Source organism: Balearica regulorum, chromosome Z (genome assembly GCF_011004875.1).
Source record: "Balearica regulorum gibbericeps isolate bBalReg1 chromosome Z, bBalReg1.pri, whole genome shotgun sequence".
In the NCBI taxonomy this organism is placed as follows: domain Eukaryota; kingdom Metazoa; phylum Chordata; class Aves; order Gruiformes; family Gruidae; genus Balearica; species Balearica regulorum.
The window spans coordinates 61,870,298-61,884,880 of record NC_046220.1 but is presented as its reverse complement, the minus strand read 5'-3'; the positions used below and the strand labels follow the sequence as shown (position 1 = coordinate 61,884,880).

The window sequence follows — 14,583 nt, the reverse complement described above, 5'->3', positions numbered from 1 at the left end:
TTATTTAAAGTTCAAAATAGTTATTTTAAAAATTATAGCACACACAGAGAGCAGCAATAAAGCAGACAAGGCGAAGGAGTCTTTCCACAGAGATCTTCATTGTTAGTATTGGTGGCTTTGTCTGCAATGGCAAGGATATCCTATCGTGAACTGGGAAGCCAAGAATTCGTCAGCTACTCCCCAGGACTACGCCTGGTTTCTAGCAACTGATGCTGAAGAAAGTATTTCGGGAACACCAGGAAAGATCTCGGCTCATTAGGAAAGCACAGCCCTCAAGCCGTGCTTTGAACAAACACCACTTCACCGTGAAGGTGTGCTGGCAGCGTAACGGCCGTGGGATGCGGCAAAGCAGTTTGAACCCCAGGTTGGTGCCTTGCAGTGTTAAACTTACACCTGATGCCTGGTCTTTTAAGATCCGCGTGTTTATATGCCTTATTCAGTGAATTCACTAAATCCAAGCTACTGAAACCCAGGTGTTTTAGCGGGTGCGGGAACAGGCAAGTGCCGTGAGCAGTGTCCCTGCGAGCAGGACAGCCTGCGGAGGGCGGCCCGGCAGGATTCGCTCCACATGTCACAGGTGTAGCTGGAACCGCCGCTCCTGCCGGCTCAGAACGAAGCCCGAACACGCTGCACCGGCCGCTGTGCAAGACAAACGCGCTGCCGCCCTCAGCCGAGGCGCAGTTCCCCCCGGGCCGGGCGGCGAGGGTCGGTGCTCTCCCCACCGGCGGACGTGGGGCTGCCGGTCCGGAGGGGGTGTCCCCCTGGCTCGGGGAAGGAGGGCCTCCGGCGGGGCAGGTCGGCTGCCGGAGGAAGCAACAACAACCGCAGCAGCCGCGGCAGGCGAGCGGGCGAGCACCGCGGCGGGCGTAACGCAGCGATTCGGGCCGCGGAAACGGCGCGGACCCCCCCCCCCCGGCCCAGGCCCAGGCCCCCCCCCGCCGCGCCGGCTGACGACAGCGGAAGCGGGGCGGCGGCGTTGGGCCGAGGGCGTCGCGGCCGGCAGCCGGGCAGAGGCGGTGCCGCTCCGCCCGCGGCGGCGGTGGCCCCGCGCTGCACTGCCAAGCCCAGCCCAGCCCAGCCCTGCCCGCTCCCGCATGAGGGAAGCAGCGAGGGAGCCAGGCCGCGCCGCGCCGCCGGCATGTCCGCGCCCTGCTGCGCCGGCCAGGTAGGGGTCTGAGGGGCGCGGGGAGGCCGGCAGGTGTGCGCGGCGGGCGGTGCGGGCCCCAGAGGCCTCCCCTGCACCGAGCCCGGGGAGCCGGCGGTGGGGGCTCGCCCGGGGGCTGCGACGGCCGTCACGGAGAGCAGGGAGCGAGGTCCCGGGGGAGCACCCCGCGGGGACGGGGTGGTGACAGCCCCGCCGCGGGGGGACCGAGAGCCCGGGGCGGGACAGGGCCGGGATGCCGCATCCCTCCGCTGTCCGAGCGGAGCCGGCCTCCCCAGGGCAGCGTAGCCGTTTTCAGCAGCGCTTCGGAGGGGGAGCCGAATGCGGCGGGCGTGCCTGTCTGTAAAGCTCGGCTCTTTCAGCGTGTGTAGTTTGTTTTTGCGGAGTTTCCTGGCTGAATTCCCCTCGTGTTTCAGGAGGGCAGGCAGCTGCGCCCTGCATGTCTCCCCAAGGCGGGTACGGGCGGCGGGCAGTCGCGCTGCTTGCGGGTGTCCGCATCAGGAGCGGCGGTGGGATGCGGGCAAAGAGGCGGACATTGAGAGGAACCTTCCCAAAAACCTCCATTGCAAGGAGCCATTCCCAAAGGGGTGACGGATCACTTAAAGCGAGAGGGGGCAGGTTGGGAATTGCCACTTGTGCCTGGTGGTGGTGAGATGAAGCCCCGTGCTGTAAGAAGTGGAGAATGGTCTTATGTTCTCTCTTAGCTGCAGGCTGCCTGGCACTCCTCAGGCCCTTTCAGAAACTCCTTTAATTTATTTGGCTGGTGGAAAGATTTCAGCAAGTGCAGGTGCTAGCGGGGGGAACTGAGAGATGAGAGCAAGTGGTGATGGAAGGCGGTGCAGGACCTACACCCCTCAGCATCCAAAGGATGATGAATCGGTGCTCCGCATCTTAACTGCAGTGCACCTGTTTTCTTGATTGAGTCTATTCTAATGGATGAAGGACTGTGGAATGGGGGGAGAAGGGTGGCTGTGAGGCCCTGTCCAGATCTCCTCCTTGGTTGCACTCAAGGGAAGGACTTCCATTCCTACCAGCTGCCTCTGTAGCCTGGTGCTAGACTGCTTCTCCCCCAGGCACTTGATTTTGTGCTTTATTTCCCCAGATCTCCACTTTTGCAATAGAAACCCATTACTACTTGTCCTGTCTGCAACAGACTAGCCAGTGAGCTTATTCCTGTTGTTTTATGTATTTAAACACCTTGCGGTCCTAATTCTATTGGTAATTCTTAACCGGTCACTCTGCCCACTCTCAGCATCTGATTATTCTCTTGCTTCTGTGTGAACCACTTGGGAAAGATCTCAGATCTTTCCTAAAGGTTGAAAATGTGGGCTAGATTTGGTCTTCCAGCTGCAGTTCCTGTAATCTTCAGTGGGCTGGGAGAGCTACTGAGCGTGCCTCTGCATGCCCATCCTCCTGACCTCCCCTGCACTTTACCAAACAGCCCTGGGAGCAGTAACTGCACTTGCTAATATTCCCCTTAAAGCAGGGGGTGTCCCTGACTGCTGCTTCGAGTGCATTTTGGCAGCGTATGAAACAAGTTTTGGAGCAGCCCAACAAAGTGCAGTTAGTAGGTGCTGTTTCTGCAGTGGTTCGTGGCTGTTTGCATTTCCATTGCTTTTTTTGGTGTAGCTCCTGGAGAAGTAACTTAATACCAAGAGGATGAAACCATTGTGAGAGTTGTGTGATGAACGGCATGGTTTTAGCGTGACCAAACTTTGAGGCATTCTTAAAGCCACCGTTCCTACTCTGTGTAGTAATATCAGATAGTAATGTGGTTTATTGACACTGATGTGTCACTTTGGAGTCTGTAAATAAACTGAACTCCTTAGTAATGTTGGAGCTAAAGCAAAAGCCCTAAAGTGGATACGGTCATAGTGCCAAAATTATGCAATACCTCGGGGAGATGTATTCTGCTGGCGCAAGCACTGGTTTTCATGTAAGACTTATCTATGCTAAATATGGCATATTGCTGGAGTTATACCAGCAAACTTAGTGGATAACTTTTTTATAGGCTAAGATGATGAATGGCATAAACCATGTTTCAATAGCATGCAGTGTAACTTTTTTAAAAGGAAAAATGGTCTTTGCCTTCATGACTTGATTTATTCCAACCTTGATGAGGGGATGTTTGTTTAACATAATTAATACACAAGAAAAACGAAAGGGATAGAAATTCTTCTCTTCACCCAACTTCCTCAGGCATTTTACAGTACAGTTAATCAAGCTGGAAAATCAAGAAGGAATTTGGCCTCTCCTTAAATGTTCCCCTGAAGATGAAGTTAACCCTGTCTCCAGAAACAGAGATGATGTGCTTTAGAAAGGATAGAACTTTATATGAGTCCTGAAAAACAACACTCATGTTGGGTCCCTCCTTTTTCCCTAAAAATATACTGGTTTAATGGGTTTGATATCCCACGGGTGGGGTTTTTTTGTGTGAAGTATTTTCACCCTGTATATATCTTATATCTGCCTCCCTGTTTCTGTGGGTCTGCTTTCCTAGAGCTGACTGAGAACTTTGATATTGTCCTTCTGAGCTGTGAAAGTACAATTACCATGCATGGGTGTCTGTAGTTGATGTCAAAGTTTCGTTATGAGTTAATGTGACTTGACTATCCGTTTTTTCTCCATTCATACGCCAGCAAATTTTCCTGGTGTGAAGTAGACAATGAGCGATTGGTACTTTAGGTTTTAGGTCAAACCGTGCTAAACATCTAGTTGATAGTGCCTGTTGGAATAAATGCATTCAGCCCAGACTCCTGTTGTTAAAGGACAGAGCAGCAAGCTGCCAAACTTCAGTGTGCATTGGTTATGCTGATTTTGCACTCAAAAATTATTTAACATTACTGTGTGAATTTTATCTTTGCCAAGTAGACTCTGGGAACTTGCTCTCAAGGAACTTGGCCATTTATAAATTTTAATTTCTGCAGTTGGTTTTTATCGGGCGATGTACAACCTTGTTTTAAAGAGAATTGCGATTGTTAGGTTTCTGGCTGTAATAAGCCTGCTAAACATTTCTTCTTTTGCTAGTGTTTTGTTGGTAGACCTATTTTGAGAATGCAGTGAGAATACAGTTTGGCTTGGGCCTCCATAATGCTTTTGATTACATAAAAACATCTGCTCAAATTGACAGGAAACAGGATTTTACATTTGGCTTTTCTTCACTAGTTATTCTCAAGAGAATAAAATTGAGATCATGGTTAAGAAAAGCAGCTGTTGCGGAAAATCACTATTACAATGAATATGTTTTTTCCAGAGTTAAATAAATGTAATTTAGATGGTTAACATTAATTGGGGGGGGGGGGGGGCAGTATGTTGTAGCTGGATTGTTCAAGAAGATGGATTTTTCAATTAGAACTGGTAGTTATTAAAGCTTATAAAGCTATTTTTGTAGGTCTGTTAAATCTTGAGTGCTTTAATACTGTTCTACACTTAGAAATCATATCGTGTAGTAAATGCAGTAAGATGTGCCGCAAGTGAGAGTATCAGATTTTAATTTTATATCCAAACCACTGAGGGTTTAAAAAAAAAAGCCTCGGCCAATCTTAAAAGTTCTGGGGCTTGTGGCTTTTGGGGCAAGGGAAGGAAGCCCCTCGTACACTCCGGGGCTGCCAGCCTCTCTGGCACTGCCTGTCTCCATCTGCAGGTTGAGAAGGAAGGGGACTTGCAGTCCTTTCTTCGTGGCCTCGTGTTTTCATGACATGGTGAAAAGGGTGGCTCTGTCATCCTCATCCAGGTTTGTGTCCTCCGAGGACGCTGGGGCATTGCTGGCCCACGTGCGTGGTGTGATGTGCTGCAGCACTAAGGGATGGTGCCGGTGGCATTCCTGGCTCCGCTCCACGTGCTGCTCCCCAAAACATGTCTCTCCTTCTGCAAATGGTCTTCCTGGGTGAGAAGGGTTTGGTTTAATTGTGTTTAACCTGAGCGAGTCAGTTAAAAAGAGAGAAATTTAGCTGTGGGTCTTACCCCCCTCACAGCTGCTTTTCCACGCCTCTGCCACCGCTGTTAATCATGACTGTAGATAAAACTAGCTGTCTGAGGTCTGATGTGGAGTGTTGTAGTGTATTCCACTTAGATACAGTTATGAAAAACAGACTGGGGAAGAACTTTTTTCCTGTTTGCAGAAACGTGGAGGTTTGGTTTTGAACAAATGGTTGCCTAAACAACTGAATTAGCAAAGCCTGGTTTTCTGCAGCTTTGTCCATTGGTTGGTATCTTGGTTAATTAAGGTTGCTATCTTATGCTAATTCCCTTTCTAATAAATACTGAACTTGTGTTGCAGCCTTTTCCTTGCTGAGGGTTGAGAGGTCATTTTTCTCTGCTAAACCTTTTGCCTGTTTTCAAGGAAATTATAAGAATGTCTGTGATTCTGTAACGTAGTATCTTGGAGGCCCTCATCTGCCTGCCCTACCTGGATAAAATTTGCTGCTGGAGTCCAAAGTGATTAGACAGGGAGGGAAGAGCGACCAAAAGACAATGAGAACCTGTAAGTGTTGTATCGTTTGACAGCTAGGTTGGAATCCTTTCCCTGGCACCTCATGAGAGGAGGAAGAGACTCTTACTTATTCCAGGCAGAAAACAGTCTTTCTCATTGCTGCTTAATTTCCCATTGCTGCCTTTTCCTCTTGCATCTGACAAGTTGGATGCATTGTGGGTTTAAAGAAACAGCTTAAACACCCATGGATCTACAGTGGAGCAAAGGCAGTACAAGAACAAGACCTTCACTTTTAAGGCCAAGGGGATACTTTTCTGCAGAAGGATATAAATCTTACTGCTGCTTTTATTTTAACTTTTGCAAGTGTAGGTATTCCAGGGTGTTTTTTCCATTACTGAGACTTTGATTACAATGGATGCACTCGCAGTTGTGGTGCAAGACATACTTGTTTCAGGGGAGCAACTGAATGAAAGCCTGAGCTGTGACTGTAGTATAAGCTGAAGGTCTCGTCAGGAGCTGTAACTGCTGTCATCTCAAACACATGCTGAGGCTGGATGGTGTTCTCAGCTTAGCCACGTGAAGACACTTGGTCCTTAGGTTGCTTCCAAGGTCCTTCTCATACCTGAGTTAATGGCGCTTCCATTTCTTTCTCAACTGTGCAGGCTCTAATATGTTTTGACATGTTAAATGCCTGGCCTCCTAGATTTTTAGGCTGTGATCGACCATTCTTGCTGACTGAATTTGACCTATGGCATTGTTCAGGTCACCCAGAAATAGGCTTCAACATCAGCTCGTGCTATAGCATGAGGGATCCAGCTAGCCAAAACTCTGAGGGTCTGTAGCGTTCACCCAGGACCGCATGCAGGGCCACGGCGGCTCCATATTTGCTTTGGAGGGAGTCCTGGCACACCTAGCAATCTCGTCATTTTTATTAGTGATGACAGTGCTGGGACTGATGTTTGCAGTTTAGTGATTGGAACTTCCAGCAATTGGAGATGGTGTATGCTTAGTTATTTAAACATGTAAATATTCACAGTCAGAATCATGAGGGGAAGGTTTGTACTTCTTTCTGTCCAGTAGGACGGATCCAAAATGTGTCAACCTGTTCTCTCTCTCACTGAGTTTTAACAGGAACCGGTCTTAACAGTTTCTGAAGACACCCATCTCATGGTTTTTTGCTACCTTGGCTTCTCTCATGTTACAGTCACTAGTAAAACAGTGGTTCAGCAATACTATTCAAATGAGATTCAGGGTAAACAGTTTGGGTTCCTTCTTTGATGAGTGGGAGAAAAGACCAGGTAATTTAAAGGCTCTCTAAGCTAGTGAAGAAAGCCTCACCAAGAACCAGTGCCTGGGAACTGTAGCGGACGAATTAGAAGGTGAGGATTTTTTTTCCTGTTTTTTAATGATAGATGTAAGTAACCAGAGGGACAGACAGTCCACTTCATGCTGCTGTCAAATCCAGATGGTCTATTGTAACGGAAAACAGCTATACTACTGGGGAGCTGGGTGATGTGATATGCTGCGAGGCTGAAGTCAGACTAAACAATTGTCTTGATTTTTCCAAAATCATCAGGAGAAGCGCAGTTGGGCAGTCTTTAATTTAGAAATTTTGCAGTGACGTTGTTTTCTAATGCTCAGCTGAGTCACCACTTAATAATGTTTGAGCATGGATACAGAAGCTGATCACCCTCAGTTCAGTTTAACTTCGGCTCTGCCGGCACCTGGCAGTGGCTCACCCACATTTTAGCTCTTGGCAATAGCTGTCCTAGATGCTGCTTTCTTGCCTAGGTTTTGAGCTGCTTGGTGCTGTATGCCAGTTCTGCCCCATGGTGGAGGGCACAAGCCCTTTGCTTTGGAAACTCAGCTCAGGGCAGGAAAGCCTCACTGGAAAGCAGTGTTCAGGCAGCCTCTAGGCTGGTGTCACTTGTCTCTGAAGTTGGTTTTAATTTTGCACAGTTTGCAGTGTGAGGTGTGCTCCTAAAAATAGGTCATCGGTTGATTAACTGGTATGCTGGTCACAAAACCTCTTGACTTAAGCCATGTGGGGAGTCTGAATATTAAAGAAGCATTGAAAAACCAGTTAAGTTAGACAAAGGACAAATCCTCTTTGATGAATTTAGTTACTTCAGGGGGACAAACCACTGTGTAACCATGTGACCCGTTGAAACCTTTGCAAAATGTGTACGCACAGCCGGGGTTTTCAGTAATAATCTGAGCCCAGCTCCTCACAGTTGGGACACTGTGAGGGCATCAGGCATCTCTTGTTTTCATGAACCAGTGCACTGGCAAAATGGTTCACTGGCTAGACACTCACTCTTTCCTAAAACTGAAAGTCCAAGGGCAGGTGTGTTTAGGTGCTTCAGGACACAATTCATGCAGGGCTGTCTGCTTTGCTCTTCCAGCCTGCTTGAACGCTCTGTGTAGCTGTGAGAATAGATGTTTGGGTATTTTTGACAGAAGTTGCGGTTAACAGCTCAATGACCGCATTATCTGCAAATCTTACGGCCCAGATAATGCTGGTAGTCAAGTAATCAAGCAGTGCATGAAAAACTAAGCTGCTGTAGGCCCCCATGAAAAGAAGCTTCAGCAAGGCACATTCCTGTGCTCCGCGGACAGGCCGGAAGGCATGCAGTCTCCCCAGCTGCTCCGGCCAGGCAGTCATTTAGGAGGGAAGAGATGAAAAGCTACTAAGTCTTCGTTTCATTTAAGTATGCACTTTTTTTTTCCCCAATGTGCTCTTCTTCCCTTTGATTTTTACCCAAAAGGAAGAGAGCTTTGTTGTGATAAGCCTGATACTTCCCTACGGTTTGTATAATTTACAAATACCATAGGCTGTTTTGGGCAGTGATCATGAACTCCTCACTTTGTTTTAATGGCTACACAAAATATTTCCTAAGACCTATGAGATTTTTTTGGAAACATCTATGGAAAATGCCTTCTAAAAATGTCATTGTCTCTACAAAAGCAGTAGGCAGGACACGTTCACTTTACTTTTCAGTCTTGTATGTAAATAGTTACGTGCGTGCTTAACATTACCATCATGCCTCGTTCCACTGATTAATCAGATTAGATCACAGCTTGCAAAAATTAAGACTTGTGTGTGGCAGATGTTAAGGTTATGTTGGTGGAGCATTCACTGTTGGGAGCCGATAGCTTGTGCGCAAGTTGGTAACCCTGCTTTTACCCTGTTTTGTTAACCTGTCTAACTCTTGTTAACCATAGGTACTCCCCAGGCTGGCATAAGATGGGAATGTGAAAATACGTCCAGGCCTGCCTGTACTTGGAAAAGTGGTTTGCATGAACTAGGGCTGTTACATAGTCTGCTTGCTGGTGTTCCTCACTATGTGGATGTAAAAATTACTGTTCCTCTGCACTGGCAGGAACCTACTGCACTAAAATGGAATGAGGCAGTAGGAAAACACCACTGAAACATCTGTTGAGGGAAGGGCCAAAGTATGCGGGACTGCTGTGAGGCATTCACCTCTGCTCTCCCCTCCCGCTCGTGCACCATGCCTTCACTTGAAATGGTAAAACTCCTTCTGCCGTTGCATAATAAATCAGAAGTCAGCAACTGAGAAGGATTGATATGTCATTTTTCTTCCATACACACACACCCCTTTTTTTTTTTTTTTTTTTTTTTTTTTTTTTTTTTTTTTTTGCCAGTAGGTTGCTTTGTTCGGTCACCCCCAGCAACAGAAATAACTATCAGGGCTACAGAGGTGCTGGTGCCAGGGTAGGAGGGAGCAAGTGGCTGGCAGAGGAGAAAGGCTGGGGGGAGCCAGTGGCTATTAAGCCAGCCTAGCTACCAGAAGAAATGTCTGTCAAACTGCACATTGAATATTTTGTAACAGAAAAATTTCCCACGCAGCTTTCTACAGCTGCTGTTGTGAAACCAGTCAAGTCAGCCATCATCCAGGCAGTTAAAATCATGGCGCAGTCTGTTTTCAAGGACACTAGGTTTTCAAGTTTTGGGATCTCAGGCAAGCTGGCACTGCCCCCTCCTTGAGCTCCCAAAGAGCAGCACTGAGCAAAGCAGGCAGCCGATCTACGTTCTAGAGGCCTGGTGTCGTGGTGGGTTAGCGTGAGGGAGCTGGCTGATTGTAGGTATTTGTGGAAAGCATAAATGTTTGCATAGTGCTCATAATAATTGTCAGATTGTGGTGTTCACCCGGTGAGGAGATGTAAAGCTAGAGAGGGAGCCAGGGTGGCTGTACTTCCTGCTTGACTTGTGGGAGCCTTTGCATGAGAAAGACATGAAGCCAGAACCTGCTGCAGCATGACAGATTTCCTGCCAGAGCAGCCTGGCTTTTGGAGGCCATTATGCTGGGCTCTTGGGGACCCTGGGCTTGGAAGGATCACAGGACTTTGAAGGAGCTCTGTAGGTACAGACCAGGATTTTCAAGATCTGCCTACTGGCAGTGATCACAGACCTTGGGTTGTCTGGATTGTCTATGTCCTGAAAACTGCACAGCACCTTCCTTCTGCAAAACCATCCTTTGGAGGAGGTTTTGTTTAATGATGAGCTAAATCTGTAAAAGATTTATGACATTACTTGCTTTTTTCCACAGCCCATTTTTTTAACATGGGAAGAATTTGTTACCGGCTTGCACTTTGCACCAGTGGGTTCTGAGCTGACCCAGCCCTCGCTGGTGTTGAAGGCAGAGGTGAGGCGAGATGGGCCATGTCCACAGTAAAGCATGTGACATCAGAGGAGCTGTGTAGTTTAACTGCAAAGGCTGACACAACCTTTGAACAGAAAACTCGTTATAGAGGTTGGCTTTGAAGTCTGTCACCCAAAGATAACATCTTTGAAACCTCTCGTGTCAGTAGGTTGTGGCAAGCATCTTACTCTTTGGGACAGAGACTGTTTTCATTTATTTTTGTGTAACACCTATTTCATTGTTGCCCACTCTGGAATGTAGTTAGTCATAACCAGAGTTTAAAAAAAAAAAAAAAAACAACAAAAAACAAACACCAAAAAAACCCCAACCCCCAAACCACCAAATTTGGGACTGTGGCCGAATAACCAAACCAACTTTCTATGTTTTCCACGGCTATTCAGAGTGCTTAAAGGAGTGCATCTGAAAAAAGATGGAGACACTGCTATTTTTTCACAGATATTGCCAATTTATAGGGTACACGCTCAGTATTAGAAACTATCATTAAAGTCACTATAAGTAATATGGAACAATGCATAAATGAGCTATATATTCTATTTAAGTATTTGTTGCTTTAAATAGCAGCTCCGGGGACTCAGGACTGGAATAGCAGACACATTGCTGGATGTCGATGAGATTTCACTGGCAGAGCTGTCTAGCACCTGGCTTAGGAAAATGTTGTTCCCCTTACAAATGCCAAAGCTGCATACCTTTTTATTTCTGTACTATAGTTTTTAACATTACGGTGAGCATGGCCAGCAGTTGAAGTTCATCGTGGATACTTTGCATCTGGCTGATACAGACTGAAAGGCCCTTTAGTCTTAATATTTTCTTTTTTTCCCCCATAACTCTGAAGTGGATGGATTATACTTTTCTAGTATGTTTTTGTTTTGAAATGTTACTATTCCATTTGTTTGCTGAATCAGTAACTTGCCATAGCTTCCTTATTTCTTGGACTTATATGGATGCCGTAAAAGTTAACTTAATTTCGCTACGTATAAAAAATAAAATTGCCATTCAGCCACCCCTGCCTTCTATTTTGAAACTATACTTGCATGATGTGCTTATGCACATAGTATTTTTAATTTCCAGCTTTGGTGCCAACATGAGCCCATTCTGTTTATTCCCCACAGTTGGAGCTTTGTGTGTTTTGGGGAAGATATCTGTTTTGCAGCAGCAGCAGTTTTAGCAGCTGCGTGCTTTGAGGCCCCTGTCTCTCTGGCATGAGATCCAGCATTGAACTGAGAGGAGGGCAGCATGAGAGCTGGGTTGGCTGTCCTCGTTTTATGTCTTCTGCAAACTGAAGAGCTGTTGTCAAGCGAAACAAGGGCCCATCTGCTACCCCCTTTCTGTGGGGCTGAAGGCAGGAAGCCTGAGCTGGGGTGTTGCAGCAGATAGTCATGGCAAGGAAACAATAAGCTGGGAGTCTTTTCAAGACACTTCTTCAAAATATTTTGGGGCTCTTTGATCAATCAGTCTGGTTGTGAGATTCTGTGGAGTTACATTAGATCTGCGTGTTTGCAAACATACATGTGAAACCCCCTTCACCAGGTGAGCCGTTGATGCTGGAAGAGGAAGTGTCCTGGGAGGAAAGCAGCTGTAGTGGTTTGGTGCCTGATGGCACATACAAGCTGGTGAAGTTTGCCTGGGCGACTCAAATGTGGCACTTGTGCGTTTTGAATCCCTTGGCAAGGGCTAAGAAAAGTCATCCATCCTGTACAATAGCTTGCTAGAAAGCAGGGGGAGGGGAGCCCCTGAACATCGCCGTGGCCCTTCCAAGGGCTAAGGAAATGCTGGGAAAAAGCATCCTCGGTGTGCTCAAGCCCCTGTCGCTGGCAGCACACAGCCCCTGTGCTGCACACTATCCACAGGGAGCCCCTTGAAAATGGGAGCACTGAGGGGTGAGGTTGCTCTGGCTTGGCAGCAGTGAGACCTGAGAAAGAGGTTCCCTACTCCTGGCTGCCTGCTGATGTCCAAAAATCCCTCCTGTGGCTGCGGCTGCTGGGAACCATATGAAGCTGCTGCTCATTGCAAAGAAGGGCCTGTCCGAGGACAGTGCCACCTTATGTATAAAAATAAGGCTTATATTTGTATTTTTATATATGAATTTTCTAAAAGCAGAAGGCAGGGAAGGTGAACCCAGCTTCTTTGAAAGTTAATGATACTGTTCACAGTAAGGAATTAATAAGCATCAAGCTAGATCACTTTTAGGATTTATTCAGTACCTTTTTCCCTGTTGAATAGGGCAGTTATGTGCTTTTTGCTATGCTGCTTGGTTTTTTCCTTGGTGCACCCTTAGTTGCAGGTAGAAAAGAGCTAAAATACACAAGGAATTCTGTCTCTGATAACATTTAAACATTGGAGACAGTATCAACTAAAGTGTGATATGGTGTTATTTTCCTTGCAGCTGTGGATTTTTTCCTTGCCATCTTGCACGTGGAGTCTCTGCTTTCAGATTTGCAAAGCATATCTAAATAACCATGAAGTTGCATTTCTTCTCTGGCTTTCCTCAGTACAAGAGGTGCCATTGCATTTTGGGTCCTTCAAGCTCAGCTATCTTTGCTTTGTTTGCAGTAAGCCAAGTATTTCCAGATTCTTTCTCTACTGTCCAAAATATTTAGAACTGTTAACGTAATTTTTTGTTTGTTGGCTTGAGTTTGTCTAGAGGTTTTTTGGTACCTGTTGTCTGTTTTTAAAGCCTTCAGCAGAACTATCCCAAGGTGTGGCTTAAACAGTTTTCTCTTCCCCCTTTAATTTGCTCAAATTTTTTAGTGGCATAAAAATTCTGTAGGGGGGAAAAAAAAAAAACAAACCAGTTTTTGTCTGTGTGTGTACCAGAAAGGGCACCTTAAAAAGGACAGTATGGTTCTGGTGAATTGAAATGAATCTGTACTGGTTGATTTGAAACAAAACCTCCACCTTGTCTTAGAAAGAAAATAGTTTTGTCTGCATGTTAAAAGCAAACAGTTTTGGAGTCTGTGCCCTTCTTGTGCACATTTGTTTTTTCACTAAGAGTGGAGAGAGTGTATTACAGCAAATAAAGCCTTACCATTGCAATGCCTGTTCTGGCTGAAACGTGTCAGGACCACAAGCTGCACAGAGATAGCAAAGAGCAGGATTAAGAAATTGGGAGTGGTTCCTCCTCATCCTCTTCACTCTCATCCACAGCGTGTGGGAAAGCTAGAAACTGATGTGTTTAAACCTAGTGACTTTTGGTAAACAAGACAGTCTGCTTCCACTTAAATACTTCTCAGCTGGGAGGAAAGGACTTAAGAAATTCTGGAGTTTTACAGGAAGTCTCCCAGCTCCCCTGTCTGACTTTTGCAACAGAAACCTAAAGACAGTGATGGAATGACTTGTGTTTTTTGTCTTACTTTCCAGTTGGCCTGCTGCTGTGGTACTGCTGCTTGTTCCTTGTGCTGCAAATGCTGCCCCAAGATAAAACAGTCAACCAGCACCCGCTTCATGTATGCGCTTTACTTCATCTTGGTGACTATCATCTGTTGTGTCATGATGTCAACAACAGTAGCTAACGAAATGAAAACACACGTAAGTAAGAGAGATGAACCCACTGTTGCCCCTGGAAGGAAATGAGAGACTCCTTCCACAGGTCTTCACATATAGAGGTGCTCCCTTAGAAGAGGAGGTCAATTCCCTTCACCCATCCATTTCCAAACCCAGACGGGATGATTTTCCATGCTCAGCCTTTTCCTGTCAATTGCTCACCTATTGAGTGTGTTTCACAACAGTCAAGAATCACAGCACTAGCAGCCTTCCTCCTCATTCCTCGTGTGGAAACCCGCTGCAGTGAACCCATCTCAGGTTTGCTGCACGGGTAGTGTCACTAGAGGCTATTAAGGACCATGTTATAGTAGAACAAATCAATTCCATCTAACGTTGAGCTCATTTCTGGCAACTTGTTTAATAGCAGAAGCAGCAAATTAGAAAATAACTCTTCAAGTGTTGCATTTATAATTTTAATTCTCTATTCTTGGTGCTGTGTGACAGACTACCTCAATGTACAATGCTGTGTATCCTTTACAAGGGGTTTTCTTCAGTGTGCGTTGAGTCATCGTGTTCACGTGGTCTCTAACCACAGCAGATATTGTTCATCTGTAATTGTCTTTTTAATTAAAAAGCTTCAAAAGCATGAAAGGAGCTGTGGCTAAAACTAGATATTAAAACTCAAGTTTCTCTCAGAGTCTTAATATAACTTTTCTAAGCTAAATGCTCACCAGCCTGCTTGCGGTCACATATTAGACCTGTGGTACCACACCTTTGGTTTGGTTTCTTAAGCCACCCAAGTTGCTCTCAGTAGCGCAAATCCT

At 46.3% G+C, this 14,583-nt stretch overlaps 1 protein-coding gene across 1 annotated transcript in view; it reads left to right on the top strand.

Annotated features, from left to right (window-relative positions):
• Nucleotides 1-984: 984 nt before the first annotated feature.
• SERINC5 (serine incorporator 5) overlaps nt 985-14,583 on the top strand; it is a 35,928-nt gene continuing 22,329 nt past the window's right edge. Inside the window, exons 1-2 of the mRNA XM_075741023.1 lie at nt 985-1,165; nt 13,637-13,804. Coding sequence (XP_075597138.1) covers nt 1,139-1,165; nt 13,637-13,804 — 195 coding nt within the window. The 5' untranslated portion in view covers nt 985-1,138. The remainder of the gene's footprint in view (nt 1,166-13,636; nt 13,805-14,583) is intronic.